The 23,918-nt window shown below is 45.6% G+C and overlaps 1 protein-coding gene and 3 non-coding genes across 4 annotated transcripts; all 4 read left to right on the forward strand.

Annotated features, from left to right (window-relative positions):
* The first annotated feature begins 18,718 nt into the window (after positions 1 to 18,718).
* On the forward strand, positions 18,719 to 21,295 carry LOC124652638 (60S ribosomal protein L17-1). The gene is made up of 7 exons (XM_047191683.1): positions 18,719 to 18,741; positions 18,841 to 18,877; positions 18,990 to 19,030; positions 20,415 to 20,645; positions 20,725 to 20,827; positions 20,913 to 20,980; positions 21,073 to 21,295. The coding sequence occupies exons 1-7, from the start codon at positions 18,739 to 18,741 to the stop codon at positions 21,103 to 21,105; spliced, it is 516 nt and encodes a 171-aa protein (XP_047047639.1). The 5' UTR covers positions 18,719 to 18,738; the 3' UTR covers positions 21,106 to 21,295.
* Positions 19,469 to 19,607, forward strand: LOC124658583. Its single transcript, XR_006989298.1, has one exon. It is a non-coding gene; the product is annotated as a small nucleolar RNA snoR74 (small nucleolar RNA).
* On the forward strand, positions 19,745 to 19,884 carry LOC124658581. The gene has a single exon (XR_006989296.1). It is a non-coding gene; the product is annotated as a small nucleolar RNA snoR74 (small nucleolar RNA).
* LOC124658577 lies at positions 20,028 to 20,166 on the forward strand. Its single transcript, XR_006989293.1, has one exon. It is a non-coding gene; the product is annotated as a small nucleolar RNA snoR74 (small nucleolar RNA).
* Positions 21,296 to 23,918: the final 2,623 nt, after the last annotated feature.

Below are 23,918 nucleotides of genomic sequence, written 5' to 3' on the forward strand. Positions count from 1 at the left end.
AACCCATATCGTCGGGTTAGGCCCATAGGCGACGAAAAATACCCCTTAGCGGACGATTTTGAGACGTTGTCTATCAGAACTTTTCTTGTAGTGAAAGAGGCAACCTTTAACACTGCAAAGGATTCCAAGGAGGTGCAGATTCACCCGACAGATCCAAAGAAGACGACGTCCATTGCGACAAACATGGACCTCGCATAGGAAAGCGCGCTCGTCGAGTTCCTCCGTGAGCACCTGGAAAATCTTCGCATGGTGTCCAGCTGACATGCCGAGAGTACCCGGGAACTTGCCGAGCACCACCTAAACTTGGATCCATTAGCGAGACCAATCAAACAACCTTTGCGGCGTTTTTCGGAGCCAAACCGCAAAGCTATGCTATCAGAAATCGATCGACTAAGAGAAGCTGGTTTTATTAAGGAGCTGCATACAGAGGCCACATGGGTAGCAAATCCAGTGTTGGTGCCGAAGAAAAACACTGAAGTCCTTCGCATGTGCGTCGATTTTACGTGTCTCAATAAACATTGCCCAAAGGATCACTTTCCCCTCCCAAGGATCGATCGAATTATCGACTCCACGGCAGGGTGCGAACGTCTTTCCTTCCTAGATGCATATTCTGGTTATAACCAGATCAGATTAAAAGAAGAAGATGAGGTCAAAACAGCGTTCATTACACCTTATGGCGTGTTTTGCTATATAACAATGCCTTTTGGTTTGAAAAACGCAGGAGCAACATACCAAAGGATGATGCAGAAGTGTTTGGCGACACAAATTGGGAAAAACGTACAAGTGTACATCGACGATGTCGTTATAACATCAAAAAAGGGGACGACGCTAATCGAAGATCTGAAGGAAACCTTCGACAACCTCTACAAGTTTTGTCTCAAATTGAACCCAACGAAGTGTTCCTTCGGCGTCCCTGCAGGAGAACTTCTTGGTTTCCTTGTTTCAGCAAGAGGGATTGAAGCAAATCCCGAAAAAATCCAAGCTATCGTAACAATGAGGAAGCCAACAAAGTTGAAGGAAGTACAACAGCTAACTGGGCGAGTCGCAGCTTTAAGCAGATTCGTCGCCAAATTGGGAGAAAAAGCGTTACCGTTTTACGCTCTAATCAAGCAAGGAGAAAAATTCCAATGGAATGAAGAGGCAGAGCGAGCTTTCGAGGGTTTAAAGCGCACAATTTCGACACCACCAATATTGGTGGCACCAAAAGAGAAGGAACCTCTCCTGCTATACATCGCAGCCACACCTCAGGTGGTTAGCACGGTGCTAGTTGTTGAAAGAGAGGAAGAAGGAAAACTCCATGGAGTGCAAAGGCCGGTATATTTCATCAGCGAAGTTTTATCGCCTTCAAAACAGCGGTGCCCGCAGTACCAGAAGCTAGCATATGGAGTAATTACAACAGCAAGAAAATTGCGCCACTATTTTTCGGCACACCCGATAATAGTAGTCAATGAAGCACCTCTATCAAATATACTGAACAATCCAGAAGCTACAGGGTGTGTCTCCCTTTGGGGAATAGAACTTTCCCCTCGGGACATCACGTATGAAAAAAGAAAGGCAATCAAGTCACAAATTTTGCCAGACTTCATTGCAGAGTGGATGGAGTTGCAAAATACAGGACCCCCAGATTTGTCGAGAACCTGGACCATGAACTTCGATGGATCCAAGAGAGTAGAAGGAGCTGGTGCGGGGTGATACTCATATCACCCGAAGGCGACAAATTGAAGTACATCCTACGGATGACGTTCCCAAACGCATCTAACAATGAAGCGAGAATATGAAGCCCTTATACACGGGATGAAGATGGCGAAAGCACTGCGGCGCGACTCGACTAAAAATCTTTGGCGACTCACAATTGGTAGCTCAGCAAGTTATGAACCAATGTGATGCAGTCAATGACAGCATGGTGGCATACAAGGAGGTGTACAACGAGCTTGAGAAGCTGTTCGATGGATGCGAAGTAAATCACATCAGTAGGCTGAGCAATGATGAAGCCGACATTCTCGCAAACATCGGATCTCAGTGCCTCCCAATCCCGCCAGGGGTGTTTTGGGAAGAGATAGCTGAGAGATCCACAAAGACAAAGAAGGTGCAGAAGAAGAAGGAGGAGAAAACTTCGGTGCCTCTCAAAGATTCCAGATGAAGAAGAGGACCAAGAGCTAGTGATGATGGTAGAAATCCCATGGATGCAAACGTACATATCGTATATCCTAAGGAAAGAAATACCTGACGATCCAATTGAAGCAAGGCGAGTTATTCGACGATCCAAAGCTTTCACAGTGGTCAAAGGGGAGTTATACAAGCGCAGTATCTCGGGAGTGTTGCAAAGGTGCGTTACACCCGAAGAAGGAAGAATAATCTTAAAGGATGTACACGAGCGAATATGTGGTCACCACGCGAGCAGTCGAGCTATTGCGGCCAAGGTTTTTCGAGCTGGATTTTACTGGTTGAAAGCAATCGATGATGCAAAAGAGATAGTACGAACCTGCGACGCGTGCCAAAGATTCGCCGCAAAACCACACTCCCCAGCAGTAGAGCTGATGCCAATACCATTGTCTTGGCCCTTTGCCCAATGGGGACTTGATATGGTGGGCAAATTACATAAAGCTTCGCCAGGAGGATACGAGTACATGTTGGTTGCTGTCGATAAATTCACCAAGTGGATAGAAGCAAAGCCGATAAATTCGCCAGATGCAGCGTCAGCCATAAAATTCGTGAAGAGCATCGTTTTTCGGTTTGGAGTACCTCACAGCATCGTCACAGACAACGGCAGTAACTTCACATCCAAGGAGTTCAAGGCATACTGCTCAGAAGTAGGCATCAAACTGCACTTCGCGTCAGTTGGGCACCCGCAAACCAACGGCCAAGTCGAGAAAGCCAATTGTATCATCTGCAACGGTATTAAAAAGCGCCTGCTAGGACCGCTTGAAAAGGCTCGGCATACCTGGACAGAAGAATTGCCAAGTGTTCTGTGGAGTATTCGAACAACACCAAATACGGCGACACAAGAAACTCCGTTCTTTTTAGTCCACGGAGCTGAGGCAGTACTACCGATCGAAATAGAGCATGACTCCCCAAGAGTCATAGAGTATGACGAAGAAACTTCAAGAAGAGCTTTGGAGGACGATGTGGACGCACTCAACGAAGCTCGAGATGAAGTACTCTCATGAGTCACCAAGTACCAGCAGGACCTGAAAAACTACCATAGTCGACGGTTGCGGCCAAGATCTTTCCAGGTCGGCGATTTGGTCTTACGGCTCAATCAGCAAAGTACTGAAAAGCTCGAGTCACCATGGCTGGGCCCTTACGTCGTCACGGAAGTAATCGAAGGAGGAGCGTACGGGATCAAGGACAAGAAGACAGGGGTTCCCGAGAAAACCCCGGAACGTGGCGCAGCTCGGGCGTTTCTACGCCTAGAGTCGAAATATAGTCCTCCTTTGTAAAAATACAATGTACTGAAACGCCCGCGAGTTTTCAGACGCACTCTTTTCCTTTTCAGGGCACCGAGTGGGGCTGGAAAGGTTTTTAATGAGGCGGGCTCGCGGTGCTGCAATATAATAAAATATAGTGATGAGACACATCTCTTTTCGTCGACATACTCGGGGGATTACGCCTCGAAGCTACAACATATACACAACATAGATAAATCTAATGTGCAAGAAATATTTTGCCTTGGTATCAAATACCTCGCCAAATAAAAGGAATTACAAAATAGCAATCAGCAAAAGAACAAAATACTCGGGGGCTTGTACCCGCAAATATAGTATACTCAATAAAAATTCGGGTGCTTTGGTTTACAACCTCGCATACACAATAAAGAGATTTACCACCGAAACAATCGGGGGATTGAGGAAGAAAAATATTTCCTAAGCTTTACAATATAGTATATGTTTGCAACAATACAGGACGCCATTTTATAGAAAAATCGACAAGAAAAAATAAATTCCGGCTCAATATATTATCTATGGTCATCCGTCCAGTATTTGCAGTGCGAGTACTATGTTCAGCATAGCTGCCCCTTTCGAAGAATTCAGAGTCCATCCGAAGAAGTTCATCCATCATATCTTCTGCCACAGGGGTCACATAATCATCAATTTTGCCGACATCCCTCTTCCTCTTCGCCATCTTGGCTAAGCACTTGGTAACAATTTGGCTCATGTCAAACTTGGGATAGCAGATTTTGATCATCATCATAGCAAACCTAGCACCAGCAGATAGTTGGGCTCGTACAAAGTGATGAATACGAGGAGCATCTTGAAATTTTTCCAACAATCCAAGAATAGTGTCGGGTGCCTCGTTCCGAGAAAACAACGTCTTGTAAACCAGAGTCAGTGTCCTGGTGCAGAAATCAAGGAACTCACGAACCTGACAGGCGCGGTCTTGAAACCTAACAATTTGTCGGGTCCGCTCGGGAGTGGCCCATAATAAAGAGCCATGGTCAAGGGAAAGGTTGACGAGCCATTCACCCTTTCATCTTCAGCAGCAGCATCGATAAAGGAGCCTAAATGGCGACAACATAAGAATATCGAAAAAAGAAATAGCGAGAAAACGGGAATCTCGGTTTGCAAGAGCATACATGACATATCTGCACTGGCTTCAATCATCAAATCAAGCATAAAATTTTCTCGAGTAGTTGCTTTTTCAGCTTCTGAAATAGCAGTTTCCTTGGCAGTTATGGCTTCTTTAGCTTGTTGAAGAGCAATTTTTCCCTTTCAGATGCTTTGCGAGACTGCTCCATCATCGCAAGAGTTTGCTTTTTCATGGACTGAAGTTGTTGGCGCAGTTCTTGCAAATCTTGTGGGGAGTGTTTACTCGAAGAACCTTCGACAAGGTCATCGGCGACAAGTGTTTTCTTCGAGAAGGGGGAAGCAGGAAAAGTATCGGCAAGATGAGGACTCGCGGAGTAGTTATCAAATATCAACTGGAAAAGAAAATTTCAGTATCAATGATCACGCAAAATAGAATTCCATTTGATATTCGGGACATTTACATAGATATTACAGAAGGAGTCTTCAAAAGAATTACTACGACAGTTGTCACCAAAGCTACTGTGGCGACAACTTCAGAAGGAACAGGAAAATGAGAAACAGAAAAAAATAAGACATTCTACTAGACCTCCGACTTTGACGAGCTAGGGGCAGGAGTAGGCGCGAATCCAAGATAAGCGAGGATCTTCTTGGTGTTGGGTTTCGCAGCCCTAATCAGTGATCGCCACTTCGTGGTCTCCATCTCCTGGGTGTCGCCAACTTTGGTCCAGTCGATGTTTTGCTGGCTATCGGCAACCAGGGCGACAGTGCTTTCAACAGCGACCTTCATATTTTCTTGGCGCACCTTCAGTCCAAGATCTTCTGGCGGATTTGGCAAGAGCAAGAAAAGTCGCGGGTTCCTCTTTCTTCGGGAAGAAGTAGGGGAAGAGTCGCGACAGTCCTTCCTTGGCTTGATCAATGCCCTCGCGTGCTTCTGTTCCGTGAAACTCAAGGAACGAAAGTGCGTCAAGAAGAGGATCATTGTCGGGATCTTCAAGTTCAAATTCCTGAGAGGTTTTACCTATCAAGACAAAAATTTATTGATCAACAAACGAGTAAAGAAAAGCAAGTCCAAAGAATACAAAATGGTTCAGATACTTACTAACAAAGCGACGGTTTTGCGACCTCAGGCGTTTAATAATCGCATCCTCGCGAACAGATTGTGCAGCTATATGCTCGCTCAGCGAAGTCTCGGCATCGTGAAGCCTCTTCTTAACTTCTTCGACACCAGCAGCGTCGGCCTTGGCCTTGTCAGCCTCTGCCCTAGCTTTACTAGCATCTGATTCGGCCTTCTTACGAGCCTCCTCACTTTGCTCTTACTTTTGAACAAGTGTGTTGGCACGCTCGTTGGCCTCCGCCAGTTTCTCTGCCAAGAAAGTGAAATCTAGTTAAAATCACGACAAGAAAGGAGTGAGAAGGCAAGGGAAAAGAGAAGCAGCAAGACATTACCTTCAGCTTTGCTAGCATAGTCGCGGTACCCAACAAATTGGGCACCGAAGCGGATGAATTCCTTAATCAAAGGCTGTTAAAAGAAAGATAGAGAAAGAAAGCGTCGGTAAGGAACAAAAGTGCGATAGCACAAAATAAAAAGAAGTAAAAAGTGAAAACAATGACAGCATCAGAAAGCATTCAAAGACTTACATCATCCAGAAGAGGAGTCGAGGAGCTACCCAATTGTAGGGTAGGCTGTGTGATTGATTCAACCCTTGCACTTTTTGGCGAAGGGACAAGAGGGCTTGCAGGAGGAGTAGGCGCGTCGGTGTTTTGTTGAGGAGGCGAAGATTCTTCTCCTTCAATTTGCACCTCCGAAACAACTAGAGTATGCGACGTACTCGTTCGAGCAGTCGCATCAATAGTTGGCATTTCTTCCTCGTCATCACTACGATTAAATGGCGACAAGATAAGAAGCAAGATAGACAAAAATCTTCAAATAGCAAAACAATAAGAAACAAAAGGTGACTTACGAACTGACGAGGGCTTCCAGGTATGGATCGAAAGCTGCCTTCCGACGTGAAGGAGCAGCTTCTTCGGCTTTGGAAGTGCCGGAATCTTCGACATCAGTCCTCGTCCTTTTGTTCTGTGGAGACACAGCAGGAGGAGGAGAGTGTGCCGAGGTGGTACCCTCGGATTCGGCTTCTGATGTCTACGGGTGCTTCTATTCTTGTAGACAGTGTTGGGCCTCCAAGAGCAGAGGTTTGTAGAACAGCAGCAAGTTTCCCTTAAGTGGATCACCCAAGGTTTATCGAACTCAGGGAGGAAGAGGTCAAAGATATCCCTCTCATGCAACCCCGCAACCACAAAGCAAGAAGTCTCTTGTGTCCCCAACACACCTAATAGGTGCACTAGTTCGGCGAAGAGATAGTGAAATACGGGTGGTATGAATTAATATAAGCGAGTAGTAACGGCGCCGGAAAAGTGCTTACCGGCGTGTGGTTGATGGTGGTAATATTGCGGGAAGTACGAGATGCGATAAAACGAGTAAACAAGCAGCGGTAGCAGTATTTAGGAACAAGGCCTAGGGATCATACTTTCACTAGTGGACACTCTCAACATTGATCACATAAAGATAGATGCTAGACTCTACACTCTCTTGTTGGATGATGAACACCACTAACTGTGTAGGATTACACGAACCCTCAATGCCGGAGTTAACAAGCTCCACAATATTCGATGTTCATGTTTAAATAACCTTAGAGTGCATGACAGATCAACATAACCAAACCAAGTACTAACATAGCATGCACAATGTCACCTTCACACTACGAAAGGAGGCATAGATCACATCAATACCATCATAGCAATAGTTAACTTCATAATCTACAAGAGATCACAATCATAGCCTACGCCAAGTACTACACGATGCACACACTTGTCACCATTACACCGTGCGGGAGGAATAAACTACTTTAATAACATCACTAGAGTAGCACACGAGATAAATTGTGATACAAAACACATTGCAATCATAAAGAGATATAAATAAGCACTTCACTATGCCATTCATAACGAGTGAATAAGTATTACGTGAAATATAGCCTAAGAGACCCACACGGTGCACACACTCGTCACCTTTACACACGTGGGACAAGGAGTCTCCTGGAGATCACATAAGTAAAACCCACTTGACTAGCATAATGACATCTAGATTACAAGCATCATCATATGAATCTCAATCATGTAAGGCAGCTCATGAGATTATTGTATTGAAGTACATAGGAGAGAGATGAACCACATAGCTACCGGTACAGCCCCGAGCCTCGATGGAGAACTACTCCCTCCTCATGGGAGACATCAACGTTGATGGAGATGGCGGTGGTGTCGATGGAGGAGCCTTCCGGGGGCACTTCCCCGTCCCGGCGGCGTGCCGGAACAGAGACTCCTGTCCCCCAGATCTTGGCTTCGCGATGGCGGCGGCTGCGGAAGGTTTTCTCTGGTTTCGTCGAACGTGTCGTGGTTTTTAGGTCGGGGACCTTTATATAGGCGAAGAGGCGGAGTCGGAGGGTCGACGAGGCGACGACACACTAGGGGCGCGCCCCCTAGGGCCGCGCCGGCTCTGTCATCCGGGGGCCCGGTGGCCCCCCTCGGCCTCTCTCGGGTGTTCCGGAAGCTTCGCGTGATCCTAAGATGTTGGGCGTTGATTTCGTCCGATTCCGAGAATATTTCCTTACTAGGATTTACGAAACCAAAAACAGCGAGAAAACAAGAATCGGCCCTTCGGCATCTCGTCAATAGGTTAGTTCCGGAAAACGCATAAATATGACATAAAGTATGCTTAAAACATGTAGATATCATCAATAATGTGGCATGGAACATAAGAAATTATCGATACGTCGAAGACGTATCGGCATCCCCAAGCTTAGTTCTGCTCGTCCCGAGCGAGTAAACGATAACAAAGATAATTTCCGGAGTGACATGCCATCATAACCTTGATCATACTATTGTAAGCATATGTAATGAATGCAGCGATCAAAACAATGGTAATGACATGAGTAAAAAACTGAATCATAAAGCAAAGACTTTTCATGAATAGCACTTCAAGACAAGCATCAATAAGTCTTGCATAAGAGTTAACTCATAAAGCAATAAATTCATAGTAAAGGTATTGAAGCAACACAAAGGAAGATTAAGTTTCAGCGGTTGCTTTCAACTTATAACATGTATATCTCATGGATATTGTCAATGTAAAGTAATATAACAAGTGCAATATGCAAGTATGTAGGAATCAATGCACAGTTCACACAAGTGTTTGCTTCTTGAGGTGGAGAGAGATAGGTGAACTGACTCAACATAAAAGGTAAAAGAATGGCCCTTCGCGAGAGGAAGCATTGATTGATATATTTGTGCTAGAGCTTTGGTTTTGAAAACATAAAGAGAGCATAAAAGTAAAATTTTGAGAGGTGTTTGTTGTTGTCAACGAATGGTAGTGGGCACTCTAACCCCCTTGCCGGACAAACCTTCAAAGAGCGGCTCCCATGAATTATTTTTATTTTTGGATGGCACTCCTTCCAACCTTTCTTTCACAAACCATGGCTAACCGAATCCTCGGGTGCCTGCCAACAATCTCATACCATGAAGGAGTGCCTTTTTATTTTAGTTTTATTATGATGACACTCCTCCCCACCTTTGCTTTCTCAAGCCATGGCTAACCGAATCCTTCGGGTGCCGTCCAACAATCACATACCATGGAGGAGTGTCTATTTAGGTTAATTAATTTGGGACTGGGAATCCCATTGCCAGCTCTTTTTGCAAAATTATTGGATAAGCGGATGAAGCCACTAGTCCATTGGTGAAAGTTGCCCAACAAGAATGAAAGATAAACACCACATACTTCCTCATGAGCTATAAAACATTAACACAAATCAGAGGTGATAAATTTTGAATTATTTAAAGGTAGCACTCAAGCAATTTACTTTGGAAATGGCGGAGAAATACCATGTAGTAGGTAGGTATGGTGGACACAAATGGCATAGTGGTTGGCTCAAGGATTTTGGATGCATGAGAAGTATTCCCTCTCGATACAAGGTTTAGGCTAGCAAGGTTATTTGAAACAAACACAAGGATGAACCGGCGCAGCAAAACTCACATAAAAGACATATTGTAAACATTATAAGACTCTACACCGTCTTCCTTGTTGTTCAAACTCTTTACTAGAAATTATCTAGACCTTAGAGAGACCAATTATGCAAACCAAATTTTAGCAAGCTCTATGTATTTCTTCATTAATGGGTGCAAAGTATATGATGCAAGAGCTTAAACATGAGCACAACAATTGCCAAGTATCAAATTATTCAAGACATTTTAGAATTACTACATGTAGCATTTCCCGATTACAACCATATAACAATTTAACGAAGAAGATTCAACCTTCGCCATGAACATTAAAAGCCAAGAACACATGTGTTCATATGAACCAGCGGAGCGTGTTTCTCTCCCACACAAGCATTTATTCAAACAAAAACAAAAAAAAACAGACGCTCCAAGTAAAGTACATAAGATGTGGTCGAATAAAAATATAGTTTCAAGAGAAGGAACCTGATAATTTGTCGATGAAGAAGGGGATGCCTTGGGCATCCCCAAGCTTAGACGCTTGAGTCTTCTTGAAATATGCAGGGGTGAACCACCGGGGCATCCCCAAGCTTAGACTTTTCACTCTTCTTGATCATAGTATATCATCCTCCTCTCTTGACCCTTGAAAACTTCCTCCACACCAAACTCGAAACAAACTCATTAGAGGGTTAGTGCATAATAAAAATTCACATGTTCAGAGGTGACATAATCATTCTTAACACTTCTGGACATTGCACAAAGCTACTGGACATTAATGGAATAAAGAAATTCATCCAACATAGCAAAAGAGGCAATGCGAAATAAAAGGCAGAATCTGTCAAAACAGAATAGTCCGTAAAGACGGATTTTATTGAGGCACCAGACTTGCTCAAATGAAAATGCTCAAATTGAATGAAAGTTGCGTACATATCTGAGGATCACTCACGTAAATTGGCATAATTTTCTGAGTTACCTACAGAGAATTAGGCCCAGATTCGTGATAGCAAGAAATGCATTTCACGCGAGTAATCCAAATCTAGTATGAACCTTACTATCAAAGACTTTACTTGGCACAACAATGCAATAAAACTAAGATAAGGAGAGGTTGCTACAGTAGTAAACAACTTCCAAGACACAAATATAAAACAAAGTACTGTAGTAAAATAAACACATGGGTTATCTCCCAAGAAGTGCTTTCTTTATAGCCATTAAGATGGGCTCAGGAGTTTTAATGATGCACTCATAAGGATGAGAGTTGAAGCAAAAGAGAGCATCAAGAAGCAAATTCAAAACAAATTTAAGCCTAACATGCTTCCTATGCATAGGAATGTTGTAAATAAACAAATTCATGAAGCATGATGCAACAAGCATAGAAAGATAAAACAAGTGTAACTTCAAAAATTTCAGCATATAGAGAGGTGTTTTAGTAACATGAAAACTTCTACAACCATATTTTCCTCTCTCATAATAACTTTCAGTAGCATCATGAGCAAACTCAACAATATAAGTATCACATAAAACATCTTTATTCACATGCATAAAAGTATCATTACCCTCCACATAAGCATAGTCAATTTTATTGGTAATAGTGGGAGCAAATTCAACAAAGTAGCTATCATTATTATTCTCATCATCAAATATAGGAGGCATATTGTAATCATAATCAAATTTATCCTCCATAAAAAGCGGTACTAAAAGACCAATATCATTATAATCATCATAAATAGGAGGCAAAGTATCATCAAAGTAAATTTTCTCCCCAATGCTTGGGGGACTAAAAATATCATGCTCATCAAAGCCAGCTTCCCCAAGCTTAGAATTTTCCATATCATTAGCAACAATGGTATTCAAAGTATTCATACTAATATGTTCCATGGGTTTTTTAATTTTCGCATCAAACCATCCATGTCTTAAATCAGGAAATAGAATAAGAAGCTCATTGTTGTCCATTATGCCAAACTAGTGTAAACAAGAAACAAAAAGATGCAATTGCAGGATCTAAAGGAAATAGCTTCGAACACTCACACAATGGCACCAGAAAAGTACTTTACCTTGGACCTGAGTATGAGTGCCTTCTACCTTTCCTCCCCGGCAACGGCGCCAGAAAAGTGCTTGATGTCTACGGGTGCTTCTATTCTTGTAGACAGTGTTGGGCCTCCAAGAGCAGAGGTTTGTAGAACAGCAGAAAGTTTCCCTTAAGTGGATCACCCAAGGTTTATCGAACTCGGGGAGGAAGAGGTCAAAGATATCCCTCTCATGCAACCCTGCAACCACAAAGCAAGAAGTCTCTTGTGTCCCCAACACACCTAATAGGTGCACTAGTTCGGCGAAGAGATAGTGAAATACAGGTGGTATGAATTAATATAAGCAGTAGTAACGGCGCCAGAAAAGTGCTTACTGGCGTGTGGTTGATGGTGGTAATATTGCAGGAAGTACAGATGCAGTAAAACAGTAAACAAGCAGCGGTAGCAGTATTTAGGAACAAGGCATAGGGATCATACTTTCACTAGTGGACACTCTCAACATTGATCACATAAAGATAGATGCTAGACTCTACACTCTCTTGTTGGATGATGAACACCACTAACTGTGTAGGATTACACGAACCCTCAATGCCGGAGTTAACAAGCTCCACAATATTCGATGTTCATGTTTAAATAACCTTAGAGTGCATGACAGATCAACATAACCAAACCAAGTACTAACATAGCATGCACACTCGTCACCTTCACACTACGAAAGGAGGCATAGATCACATCAATACCATCATAGCAATAGTTAACTTCATAATCTACAAGAGATCACAATCATAGCCTACGCCAAGTACTACACGATGCACACACTTGTCACCATTACACCGTGCGGGAGGAATAAACTACTTTAATAACATCACTAGAGTAGCACACGAGATAAATTGTGATACAAAACACATTGCAATCATAAAGAGATATAAATAAGCACTTCACTATGCCATTCATAACGGTGAATAAGTATTCCGTGAAATATAGCCTAAGAGACCCACACGGTGCACACACCGTCACCTTTACACACGTGGGACAAGGAGTCTCCGGAGATCACATAAGTAAAACCCACTTGACTAGCATAATGACATCTAGATTACAAGCATCATCATATGAATCTCAATCATGTAAGGCAGCTCATGAGATTATTGTATTGAAGTACATAGGAGAGAGATGAACCACATAGATACCGGTACAGCCCCGAGCCTCGATGGAGAACTACTCCCTCCTCACGGGAGATAGCAGCGTTGATGGAGATGGCGGTGGTGTCGATGGAGGAGCCTTCCGGGGGCACTTCCCCGTCCCGGCGGCGTGCCGGAACAGAGACTCTCGTCCCCGGATCTTGGCTTCGCGATGGCGGCGGCTCTGGAAGGTTTTCTCTGGTTTCGTCGAACGTGTCGTGGTTTTTAGGTCAGGGACCTTTATATAGGCGAAGAGGCGGAGTCGGAGGGTCGACGAGGCGACGACACACTAGGGGGGCGCGCCCCCCCTAGGGCCGCGCCGGCCTGTCATCTGGGGGCCCATTGGCCCCCCTCTGGCCTCTCTCGGGTGTTCTGGAAGCTTCGCGTGATCCTAAGATCGTCGGGCGTTGATTTCGTCCGATTCGAGAATATTTCCTTACTAGGATTTCCGAAACCAAAAACAGCGAAAACGACAGAACGGCCCTTCGGCATCTCGTCAATAGGTTAGTTCCGGAAAACGCATAAATATGACATAAAGTATGCATAAAACATGTAGATATCATCAATAATGTGGCATGGAACATAAGAAATTATCGATACGTCGGAGACGTATCGGCTTCCTTTTCAGAAGATCCCGCAGATTTTCGAGAACCTGCGGGTTCACTATCAGGGCCAGGAGCATCTTGGTTGTCATCATCGATAATGGCTCGTTCTTCGACTTCCCCACCTTCAGGAAGGGGAGGAAGAGAGACAATATCTCGGATGGTTCCGTACAAAGCAAAGAGGGATGTCAATAAAGGAGTTATGCAAAGGATGTCAAACAAAAATAGAGAGTCGACAAAAAGTTACCTTGGGGAGCGCATTGGCGGCGCTGTATGGTTTTACTCGACAAGAAGACGGGACAGGATCTTTTTTGCTGAGGGAGGAAATTTTTCGGACAAGTTTTTCTAAGTCCTTGACCGATAAATCCACCGACAGGCGGTCCACATCATTGTCGCCAGCATACTTCCAGAGGGGATTTTTGCGAGCCTGCAGAGGTTGCACTCTGATTCTAAGGAAATAAGCTGTGATCTGGATACCCGACAGTTCATGGCCGCGGGTGTTTTGCAGTTCGCGGATGCGGGTCATCAATGCTTCCGTCGCCGTTTTTTCTTCCTCGGTAGCTTCTGCATCCCAGGAACGGTGGCGGTAGATTTTTTCGGCACCATCAAAAGGAGGGATGTTGTCTTCAGCACATCCATGATTCTCTTCATGAATGTATAGCCATTTTTTGCGCCATCCTTGAACTGAGTCAGGGAATTTGACATCGAAGTAATCGACATCAGGGCGAACGGAGATAACAATGCCGCCTATGTTATAGGCGACATTGGCAGAGCCATTACGACGGCAGAAAAAGATACGCTTCCACAACACCCAGTTTGGCTGGACGCCGAGGAAGGATTCACAAAGAGTGATGAAAATGGAAATATGGAGGATAGAATTGGGTGTGAGGTGATGAAGTTGCAGTCCATAAACGAAAAGCAACCCCCAAAGAAAAGGGTGAATGGGGGCAGAGAGGCCGCGGATGAGATGATCGACGAAACTAACCCGATACTCCATTGGAGGGGTTGGGTAGCTCTCTTCGCTGGGGAAGCACAGCGCCTTTGGTTTCTTGTTGATCCCCAGCTTCTTCAGGAGGTTGATGTCTTGGGTTGAGATTTTGGATCTCTCCCACTCAGCGCTTCCAAGATCTACGGAAGCCATCTTGGATTCAGGAGTGTTGTGCCTGGTCAATCTGCGCGGTGGCATCAACAATGGCGCAGGAACACAATGTGAGAGTGGTTGAGCTCAGGGAGTTTTGGAGCGCAAGAGGGGATTTTTGCAGAGGAGAGCAGGGGAGCGGCGCGAGCGAAAGTGCTGGAGGAAGAAGATGAAGACCTTAAATAGAGGTGCGACGAAGCGGCGAACCGTTGGATGGAAAAAGTGTGCGGTAAGATGATGTACACATGGAACAGGGGTAAAAAAGTAACTTCGCCTTAACAGGTGTTATAGTGCGTGCGCCAGGAAAAGCGGAGAACGTGTGTCCTCCACTTGCACGACGTGTCAATATGATGCGTAGTTTGGGCCCGCAGGGCAGCGAGAGAGAACGTCTCGCGATTTCCAGGAACAGTGGACGTGGTTATCATCAGCAATGATGTCACTTCAGCAAGAAGATTTTCGACTCAACATTTTCATAAAAAGGCGACAGCGAAAGATATTGGAGAGCTTTTGATCAAATACAAGTTTTTGATCAAATGCTCGGGGGCTACTTTGGAAAAATGAAAAATTCGAGAAAGACAGAATAGAAATGGTGTGAGCCTATGATCAAATACAAATATTTGCTCATAGCCTCGGGGGCTACTCCCATCGGGAGCGCTGTTCGCGCACCCGAGAGATTTGAAAATTTCGGGAGAAAAGAAAATATAGCGGCATAAGGCGTGGAGCCTACACCCAAGCACAAGTCCTTGGCTGTAGCCTCGGGGGCTACTCCCATCAGGAACGCTGTTCGCGTGCCCGATGAAATTATAAAAAAGAAAGATAAAAGAACAAGAGAGTATATTTCAAGTTATAAGTAACTCTACATATACTCCCATCGGGAGAGCAATATAAGTCATCCGTTGACTCAATAAAATGTGCCATTCCAACAGTACGAATAAGCACTCGACAATATATTCTCAGAACGCCAAAGTTGCGAATAATTTCTGAATGCCGCAAAAATTTGCGAAGGTAAGACCCCAGATCCGTTCTGAGTGGCGTGGCGCCGTCTCTGACGTGCTACTTCTATCCGTATCAACAGATACGAAGAAAAATCCTAACGGACGCGTTAGGTACCCGATAAATATGACTGGGACTCGACAGAATGGTAAGACCTTAAGCGGCACTGTCGAAGTTTACACCAGTATCCCGAGATCATGTCCGGGGACGTGATCTTGAAGTAGGTTTTTGCGGATTGCCACTAGAGCGGTTAACTAGTACACGATCCGTCAGATGAACTAGCCCCAATTACCATTATCCCTGTACAATATAGAAATTCATATGAAGAAATATAGAGAAGTTTAAAGTTGTCAAGTAAATATAAACAGTGGAGATTTTCCCTGACTCTATGATTCAAGCAAAATCTCGGGGGCTACTGACATAGGCATCCCCAATGGGCATGCCGAAGATAGTACCCAGGGTTTACTGAAGGCCCACGACTCGAAGAGTAAGAAGAATCGGAAGCCCAAGTTGATATTAGGGAAAGTTAGAGTTGTATTAGGAGATGATGTTTGTAATCTTGCGGGATGAGTTGGAAACCCTCCCGAACTTTGTAACTTGTACAATACGAATCCCTCGGCTCCACCTCTTATATAAGGGGAGTCGAGGGACAAAGAAAGCATCGAATCGTTGTCTCTCAAACCCTAGTTTTCGTAATCGTCGAGTACTTTTCGGCTGAAACCTTCGAGATCTACTTGCCCTCTACTTCCAACTAAACCCTAGTCTACAACCTGTAGGCATTGATAAGCTAATCCCTTGTCAGCGGTGTCCGACGGACCAGTTTCCTCACATGCAGTGGCCGAAGCGGCTGCGGCAGTCGACGACGAAGCAGCGGCAGTGGACGTCGAAGCAACGGTAGTCGACGAGGTAGACGGTGAGGAAGCCGAGGTAGGAGCCGGCGGAGACGACGAAGGACTGGCCGGAGTGGCTCGGAGGATGTCGCTGCGGTGGCCCTGGTACCAATTCCTCGTCTCTTCGTCCATCAGTTCCATGTTGCCGCCGCCCATCAGGAACGCCAAGTCTGTGTTCCTCTTCTTCGCCGCCGCCGTCGTCTTCAGAGGGCGATCCGGATGCCTTGGTTGGCGATCATCTCCCGCCACATGCCGTCGAACTTGTCGTTCCTCCCGTCGGCGTGCGACCTCAAGTCGGCCCAGCACTTGTCGATCGACGCCTGCATCCTGTCGGCGGGATTGCCCGTCTTTTTGAGCTCTTTGAGCTTCTTCGGCCGAGTTCGGGCGCCCTTCCGCCGCGCCGGCCCGCCGGAGCGTCGGGGTTGTACTGCTCGGTCTTGCTCTTCGAGAGGGTCGTGCGGGTTTCCTTCCACTTCTTGCAGTTCTCGAGGCGGGCGTAGACGTTCAGGAACTTGAACTGCAGGCCGGTGTCGTCCGTGTACATGTCCAAAGCACGACGCAGCTGGGGAAAAAGAGTACGGCGATACGGGTCAGCTCACGACGATGTACCTCGGTGATGCAGGGTCGACGGAGCATACCTTTTGCTCCAAGTCGTGGCCGCTGATCGGCCGTTTTTCGACCTCCTCCTGTATGCCGTGCCATTTGTTGCACGCCGTCTGCATGATCCCCCAATGGGTGGCCATTGCCTTGTCTCCCCGGTACACGTTCATGTTCGTCTTGTTGAAGTAGGGATCGACGAGTTTGCGTTCCTCGTACGCCTGCCTCACTCGAAGCCAATATGTGTTGAACGACTGATTGGCCCCGTTTATGCCGTTCGTGGACACGGTCATCCAAGCTTCGGCGAGGCACTCCTCTTCCTTCGGCGTCCATTTGATACGCGGTTCGACAGGCGGCAAGTCCTTCTTCCTCTTCTTCTTCTTCCCCTTCGACAGGTTGGCGGCAGCTTGAGCTGGCTCTTCTTCTTCTTCGTCTTCTTCTTCGACGGCTTGGCTTCCGTCGGCAACATCCTCCCGATGTTCGTTGCGCGCCGCCACAGCTGCCGTCGCCCTCGCCTCCTCTTGCGTGAAGAACCCCGGGCTCGCAGCGGCGGCCATGGAGCCGGAGGTGATCATCTCGTGGATCTCCTCTTCGTTCGGCGCCGCCATCGCACTGAACGGGAGCGGCCCTCGTCGCATGACCGGCGAGGTGCCCTCGAACTGGCCGCCGCTGCCGATGTCAAGCTCGGGCGGCGACGACGTGAACCTGGACGGTTGGAGGTAGGCGCCCTCTTGGAACATGGCAGGCGGCGACGGCGAGTACATCGAAGGGGAGAAGGACGACGGGGAACTGCTTGTACCTTGCGCCGGCCATTGGCCGGGGAACATGACGCCGCCGCCGCCGCTCATGGCCATGCTGATCTTCCTCGCTTGTTCGTCCTGGGCCGCCGCCGCCGCCCTCTTGGCGGCGGCTTTTTTCACCCTCTCCGCCCTGCCGCATGTTTCCACCTCGCGTCGTTTCTCGTCCGCCGCCCATTCTGCGTTCGTCATGCCCGGCGGCCGCTCCTTCTTCGCCCGCGGCTTCCTCATCGTCGCCTTCAGCGGCATTGTGGTGGACGAGAAGACGAGGAGGAGAGCGGTGGTGGACGAGAAGACGCCGCCGGAAGCCGGAGCTCGGAAGACGAGGAGAATGGACAAATTCGGCGGGAGAGAATGGGGATATGCAAGCAAATTGGAGGGAATGGGGATATGCAAGCAAATTGGAGGGAAAATCGACATGATCTGGTTTTCCTGTCGCCGACTACGCGGGTCCACACGACGTTTCGCGCCAAAATCTTTCGTCCGGAGTCCCCGAGCGCGCCCCGGGGGACCGGGGATGGCGTGGGCTCGCCGGATGGATGAAGGGCCAATTCCAGACGAAAACGAGGAACCGAGGGCGCAATTGGGCCGATTTACGCCGTCCGGATGGAGAAAACGTCGCTCGGGGGCCTCGTCGGGGAGACGAGTGGAGATGCTCTAAGGATGCATGGAGCAAGGATGTACTTAACGACTTTTTTTTTAGGGTGACTTAACGCCTGGTCTGAGGACCAGTTGTCCAGTTCAATACTCGCACGATATTTCAGCCCATAGTTCGTTATTGGGCTTCATCTTCTCTCCCTGGCACCATGACCAAGGATCAGCCCATGACCAGCCCGATAGGGTTTTGTTTCTAGGTCTCCATGCCCCTATATAACTGACCGCTTCCTCCAACCTTCCCAACCCCTCGCTCTCGCCGCCGCCGCTGCCCTGCCCTCCGCGCCGCCGCAGCCATGGTTCGTTCTCTCGCTCGCTCTCACAGCACTTTCCACAGTTTACGTGTTCTCTGGCTTTGCTCTAACTCATGTCGTTCGTTCCTCTTTCTTTGTTTCCAGGTGAAGTACTCGACGGATCCAATCAACCCCACCAAGTGTAAGTTTCTTGCTCGGGTTAATAGGTTGATCCGTTGTCGCCGAGTTATATGAGCATGATTTCCGCAGATCTGCGGGTTTCTGATCTGTGCTTTTCTCTTTGATTCTTGCAGCCGCCAAGGCCATGGGCCGGGACCTGCGTGTTCATTTCAAGGTGTGCTCCCGACCCTAATATCCAGAATGCATTTAAATTACCGTGAAAGGCTATGCTCGTTGATTATGCTACTGTTACGCATCTCTTTGGCCTAGTTTAGTTCCACGGTTCCCTGGTCTATTAGCTTTTAGAATCGATGATCCTGTAATCATGCGCTGCGTTGGTTCATGCTCCTTTGTATTGTATGATATTGTCCGCTGCAGTAGTGCAATTAGCATACTCTAAACTAGGCAAATTGCAACAAATTAAAGTATGCTGTAGGACTTGCCGTCATAAGATTGAATTGCCTTGTACACATGTTCAAATTTAGTTTAGGCATAAGCTCTTTTAGCTAGTTGGCCATCGTAATGTCAAATCTTGTTTAGTCTAATTGAGCTTGTATCAAACGGCAATCTTTTATTGTATTAGCTGGAGCTACTTTAACTAGGACCCTGAAGAATAAAAGCAGGATGCTTTGCTCTCTGTAAACAGTGTCCCCGTAATCTTTAGGAATATCATTTTCATCGTTTTTGGGTGAACCATTAGACACAGTACTATGTGTTCTATGTCTATTGGTTCAGTTAATGATGACACATTTTGTCCCAACGTATGCTTTTTATACTGATGTAAATGTTGTGGTATGTGGGAGATGCCACTACCCTTGTGCCACTTCTGTGCTGGTATTCAGATTTAGTCCAGTTTCTGTCGGAGCTTCTTTTGTTTGTACCCTAAAGTAAAAAAGCAGGATGCTTTGCTCTCTATAAGCAGTGTCCCCGTAAGCTTTAGGAACATCATGATCATTGTTTTTGGGTGAACCGTTGGACACAGTACTATGTGTTTTATGTCTATCTGGTTCAGTAAATGATGGTACATTTGTGTTAAAAGATGTTTGTTGTAGGATCTGCTTTTCTTTTAGTTAACTTGTACAGAGTTCAGCATTTATGTGCAGTCCAGTAATTGATAATTGGCAACCTTCTGTTGTCGCTGTTAGAGCTTCTTGTGCTTAGACCCTAAAGTATAAAAAGCAGGATGCTGTGCTCTCTGTAAGCAGTGTCCCCGTAAACTTTAGGAATATCAGTCTCATCGTTATTGGGTGAACCGTTGGACACAGTACTTTGTGTTTTATGTCTATTGGTTCAGTAAATGATGGCACATTTTGCACCAATTTATCATTGATGTTTTGTGTTCTGTGATGTTCTTCTTTTTGTTTCCTTCTGTACAAAACTTAGTAATTCTGGCAAAATCTTATTTTTGTAGTCAGTTGAGTAAACTTTTGTCATTTGAATGTACGCAGTTTTGTGTTTCTTACTTGATGTATTGGTGGATGTGTTATTGTCATTACGCTAATTGATCCTTGTTGTGTTGCTATGAGTCTAACTAATTTATTGATTTTTTATAATTGCAGAACACCAGGGAGACAGCGTTCGCCCTCCGTAAGATGGCACTGAACAAGGCTAAGAGGTACCTGGAGGATGTCCTTGCTCACAAGCAAGCCATCCCCTTCCGTAGGTACTGCCGTGGTGTTGGCCGTACTGCACAAGCTAAGAACCGCCAGCCAAATGGTCAGGGACGCTGGCCTGCCAAGTCTGCTCAGTTTGTTCTGGATCTTCTCAAGAACGCTGAGAGCAATGCTGAGGTCTGTTATCTTACTGTGGCTTCTATGTTGGTTTTGTTTAACTTTATTTGTCCTAATGCTTCATATTTCTTCCCTACAGGTTAAAGGTCTGGATGTTGATGCTCTCTACATATCGCACATCCAGGTGAACCAGGCCCAGAAGCAGAGGCGTCGGACCTACCGTGCTCATGGACGTATCAACCGTAAGTTCTTCAGAACACTTGCTCATATCTTGACAGTGCTTCAGATGCATTATGCATTGCTCCTAACTCTCTCTACCAATTGCAGCCTACATGTCTAACCCGTGCCACATTGAGCTCATCTTGTCCGAGAAGGAAGAGCCAGTGAAGAAAGAGGTATGTTCTTTCTTAGCACCTTTCCTTGTGATATGCTTCTTGTCAACACTGTTGCAATCCCCTGATTGTCTGATCCTTGTTTGTTTGAGCAGGCTGAGTCCCAGATTGCACCCAGGAAGGCCTAGAGGAAGAAAGCTTGGCAAATTTGTCCTCTTATTCGTTAGAGCAGCTTGTAGCATCTGGTTTTGGCTGAGTGGAAATTTTGGCCTGTTATCATCTGTTATCGTCTAAATACTGCTAGATCATACTTTGTGAACCATTGATGACCCCCTTGTGTACTGGATCGAATCTGGTTGTGTTTTGGGATGTTTTTCATATTGGTCTCTACGTATCTATCTTTCAGTTTAGAGGTCTGCTCCCAGTTTAAAATGTCCATCCTAACTGCAGCTCATCTGAGACCCTTATTTGAGTTGTCGTGAATCTCTTACTATTGAACCGTATAGGAGCAGCAACACCGAAGAGAATAGATAGGATCACTGAACCGAATAGGAGCAGCCGAGCACGTCCATTTTTACCGTATAGGAGCAGCAGAGGACGTCCATGTTTATGGGTTGGGCTGCTCTATATTACTGAAACCAACTAATCCCTGAAGAATGCCTCAGCAAAGCTAGGGGTGCCAATATCTGAATCTGAAGAAATGAAATTAATCAATGCAAAAAACCAACATCTACGTGCAACTAGCCGCATTATTCTTCAGCAAAGCAGTTCACACCGCAGTCATTGCTTATATTCACTCTAAACACATTATGCTTACTCGAGATAGTAGATGGGATTACGTTGGCTTTGTTGTAATTAATTGACCATCAAACCTGACCTAAGATGACACCGAAGCAACAAAGAATTGCATGGATGACATCAAGCTCAGAGGGGATGGGTTTGGTGAAGACCATTACGCCATCCACATATAGAGAGCCACGATGACGTAGACCATAAGACCGCATAACAGAGAGGATACCATGGTCCTCGTAGTGAGAAACATACGGGACAACAAATACCATAACCAATATGAATAATAGGATGATAAGGGATCCCCTTGACGAAGCTGTAGTGTTTCAAGAGGACGTGGAGGTCTGAAAGGGATGAGAAGATGAAGCCTTGACTCAATAGATGAGCACCACAATGATGAGAGGATGAAGCAACAATGTGGCATAAGCTGGTACTATAGTATAGAAAGGGAACAACTTGAGTCAATAGATGAGCACCACAAGATGAAGGAGCATTAAGAAAAAGTTAAGGGTAAGTGTGTGTAGTGTTTCAAGAGGACGTGGAGCGCTGAAAGCCCTGCCATGTGCAGTGTATGGTGGTATTTTGACATCGTTGCCTTTCTTAAGGCAATTCATGCAATTTTCCACCCATGCTCTCTAGAGTGTAAACTTATGATATAGTCCTTTACCGGGTTTGGTAATGACGACACTTCTGTGTCGCTACCTTCCTGAAGATGTTTACTTTTTTGGAGAACCTTCTCGCCTCCCATGTGTTGAGGACAATGATTTGATGTGGCCACCATTGGTTAGTGTTTGTTTTTGTTTAAGCACGAGTTTTGACGGAGGCGCGTCAAGATTGTCCAAGCCAAGTAGCCTTTTTATTTTTTGTGGCGACAAAAAAAAGTAAATTATAGTTAGTCCATACATAAATTGGATGTATCCGAATTGCCCCCCCCCCCCCTCTAAAAGAAGGTAGGGATGCGTCTTGTACACCCACAAAAGAAGAAGAAGAATGTTAGCACATTTTTGAATTGTTATTAGTACTTTTTTTTTGCCATGAACATTGCACAAATAAGTTGTGCACATTACATTACTCTAGGCAATGCATGTTGTTATTATGGGGAAAAAAATGGTCTTTTCGTTAAATGTTTGAAAGAACTTTTGGCTAGTCGTACCAAACGAAACAAAAACTAAGTCCAATAGAAATCAATTATTTATGTTCATGGATGGATAACATGTGGTGAGCCTCTTGCATGATTTGTTTGTTTGTATATTCGTCTTGATGATTGCGCAAGGGAAACCAGCTTCTCTATTACATGCAAGGTACATCATCATTTACGTCATGGTTTGGTTGTTGTTTTATATATGCATATTGGAGGTAAATGGTTTATGTGCATCGTGATTGGGTCATAGCCATTTTCAGTTGAGTCATAGACATGCCCAGTAAAGTGTCTAAATTTTCACAAAAGGCTAAATTCTTTATCTCAGTTGAGATGTCAAATTTTATACCCATTGTGTACTAAAATGACATGTGTAGTTTTTTTTAGAGCAACCACATATTTCATTAATCGAAAATCAAGTTACATGAAGCAACACATGTGGAAACTAAAAGATAAACTGGGATAAAATAATTATCCTGAATTTGCAGATAAAATTCTAAAAGATCGAGAAATACAAAGTGATCCCTAGGGTTTTGTGCAACCGCCATAGGCAGCGGCCACAACCCAACACTCCAGCGTCGCCGAGACGGACACCAGAAGACACGCCGAGCCTCCACCATTGCAAGATCCAACGAGGCTTTGTGTGTCGATGAACATGCATGCTGCAGGTAGAGAGGCACATGTCGTTGTGGCTCGTCGACCGGGGGACGTCACCGTGCTATGTTGGACCAATACCCGCCGCCTCCCATCGAAAGAAGTCGGAGAAGAATGACTTATCCACCACCTGGCTTGGGGAAGGCCAGGGAGAGGCTAGCTCGGGGAAGGCTAGGGAGAGGTGATGACCCACAAGTATAGGGGATCGCAACAGTCTTCGAGGGAAGTAAAACCCAAATTTATTGATTCGACATAAGGGGAGGTAAAGAATACTTATAAGCCTTAACAACTGAGTTGTCAATTCAGCTGCACCTGGAAAAGCACTAGTAACAGGGGTGATGTGAAAGCAGCAGTAATATGAGAGCAATAGTAACAGATAACACAACAGCGAGTAATAGTAACACGGAGGCAATGACACCG

Source organism: Lolium rigidum, chromosome 5, assembly GCF_022539505.1.
Source record: "Lolium rigidum isolate FL_2022 chromosome 5, APGP_CSIRO_Lrig_0.1, whole genome shotgun sequence".
NCBI classification, from domain to species: Eukaryota; Viridiplantae; Streptophyta; class Magnoliopsida; order Poales; family Poaceae; genus Lolium; species Lolium rigidum.

Excerpts from the sequence above, each read along its gene's own strand:
- LOC124652638 (XM_047191683.1), top strand. Across the intron at positions 18,878-18,989 it reads TCCAATCAACCCCACCAAGT|CCGCCAAGGCCATGGGCCGG; the intron begins GTAAGTTTCTTG and ends TGATTCTTGCAG. Across the intron at positions 19,031-20,414 it reads ACCTGCGTGTTCATTTCAAG|AACACCAGGGAGACAGCGTT; the intron begins GTGTGCTCCCGA and ends TTATAATTGCAG.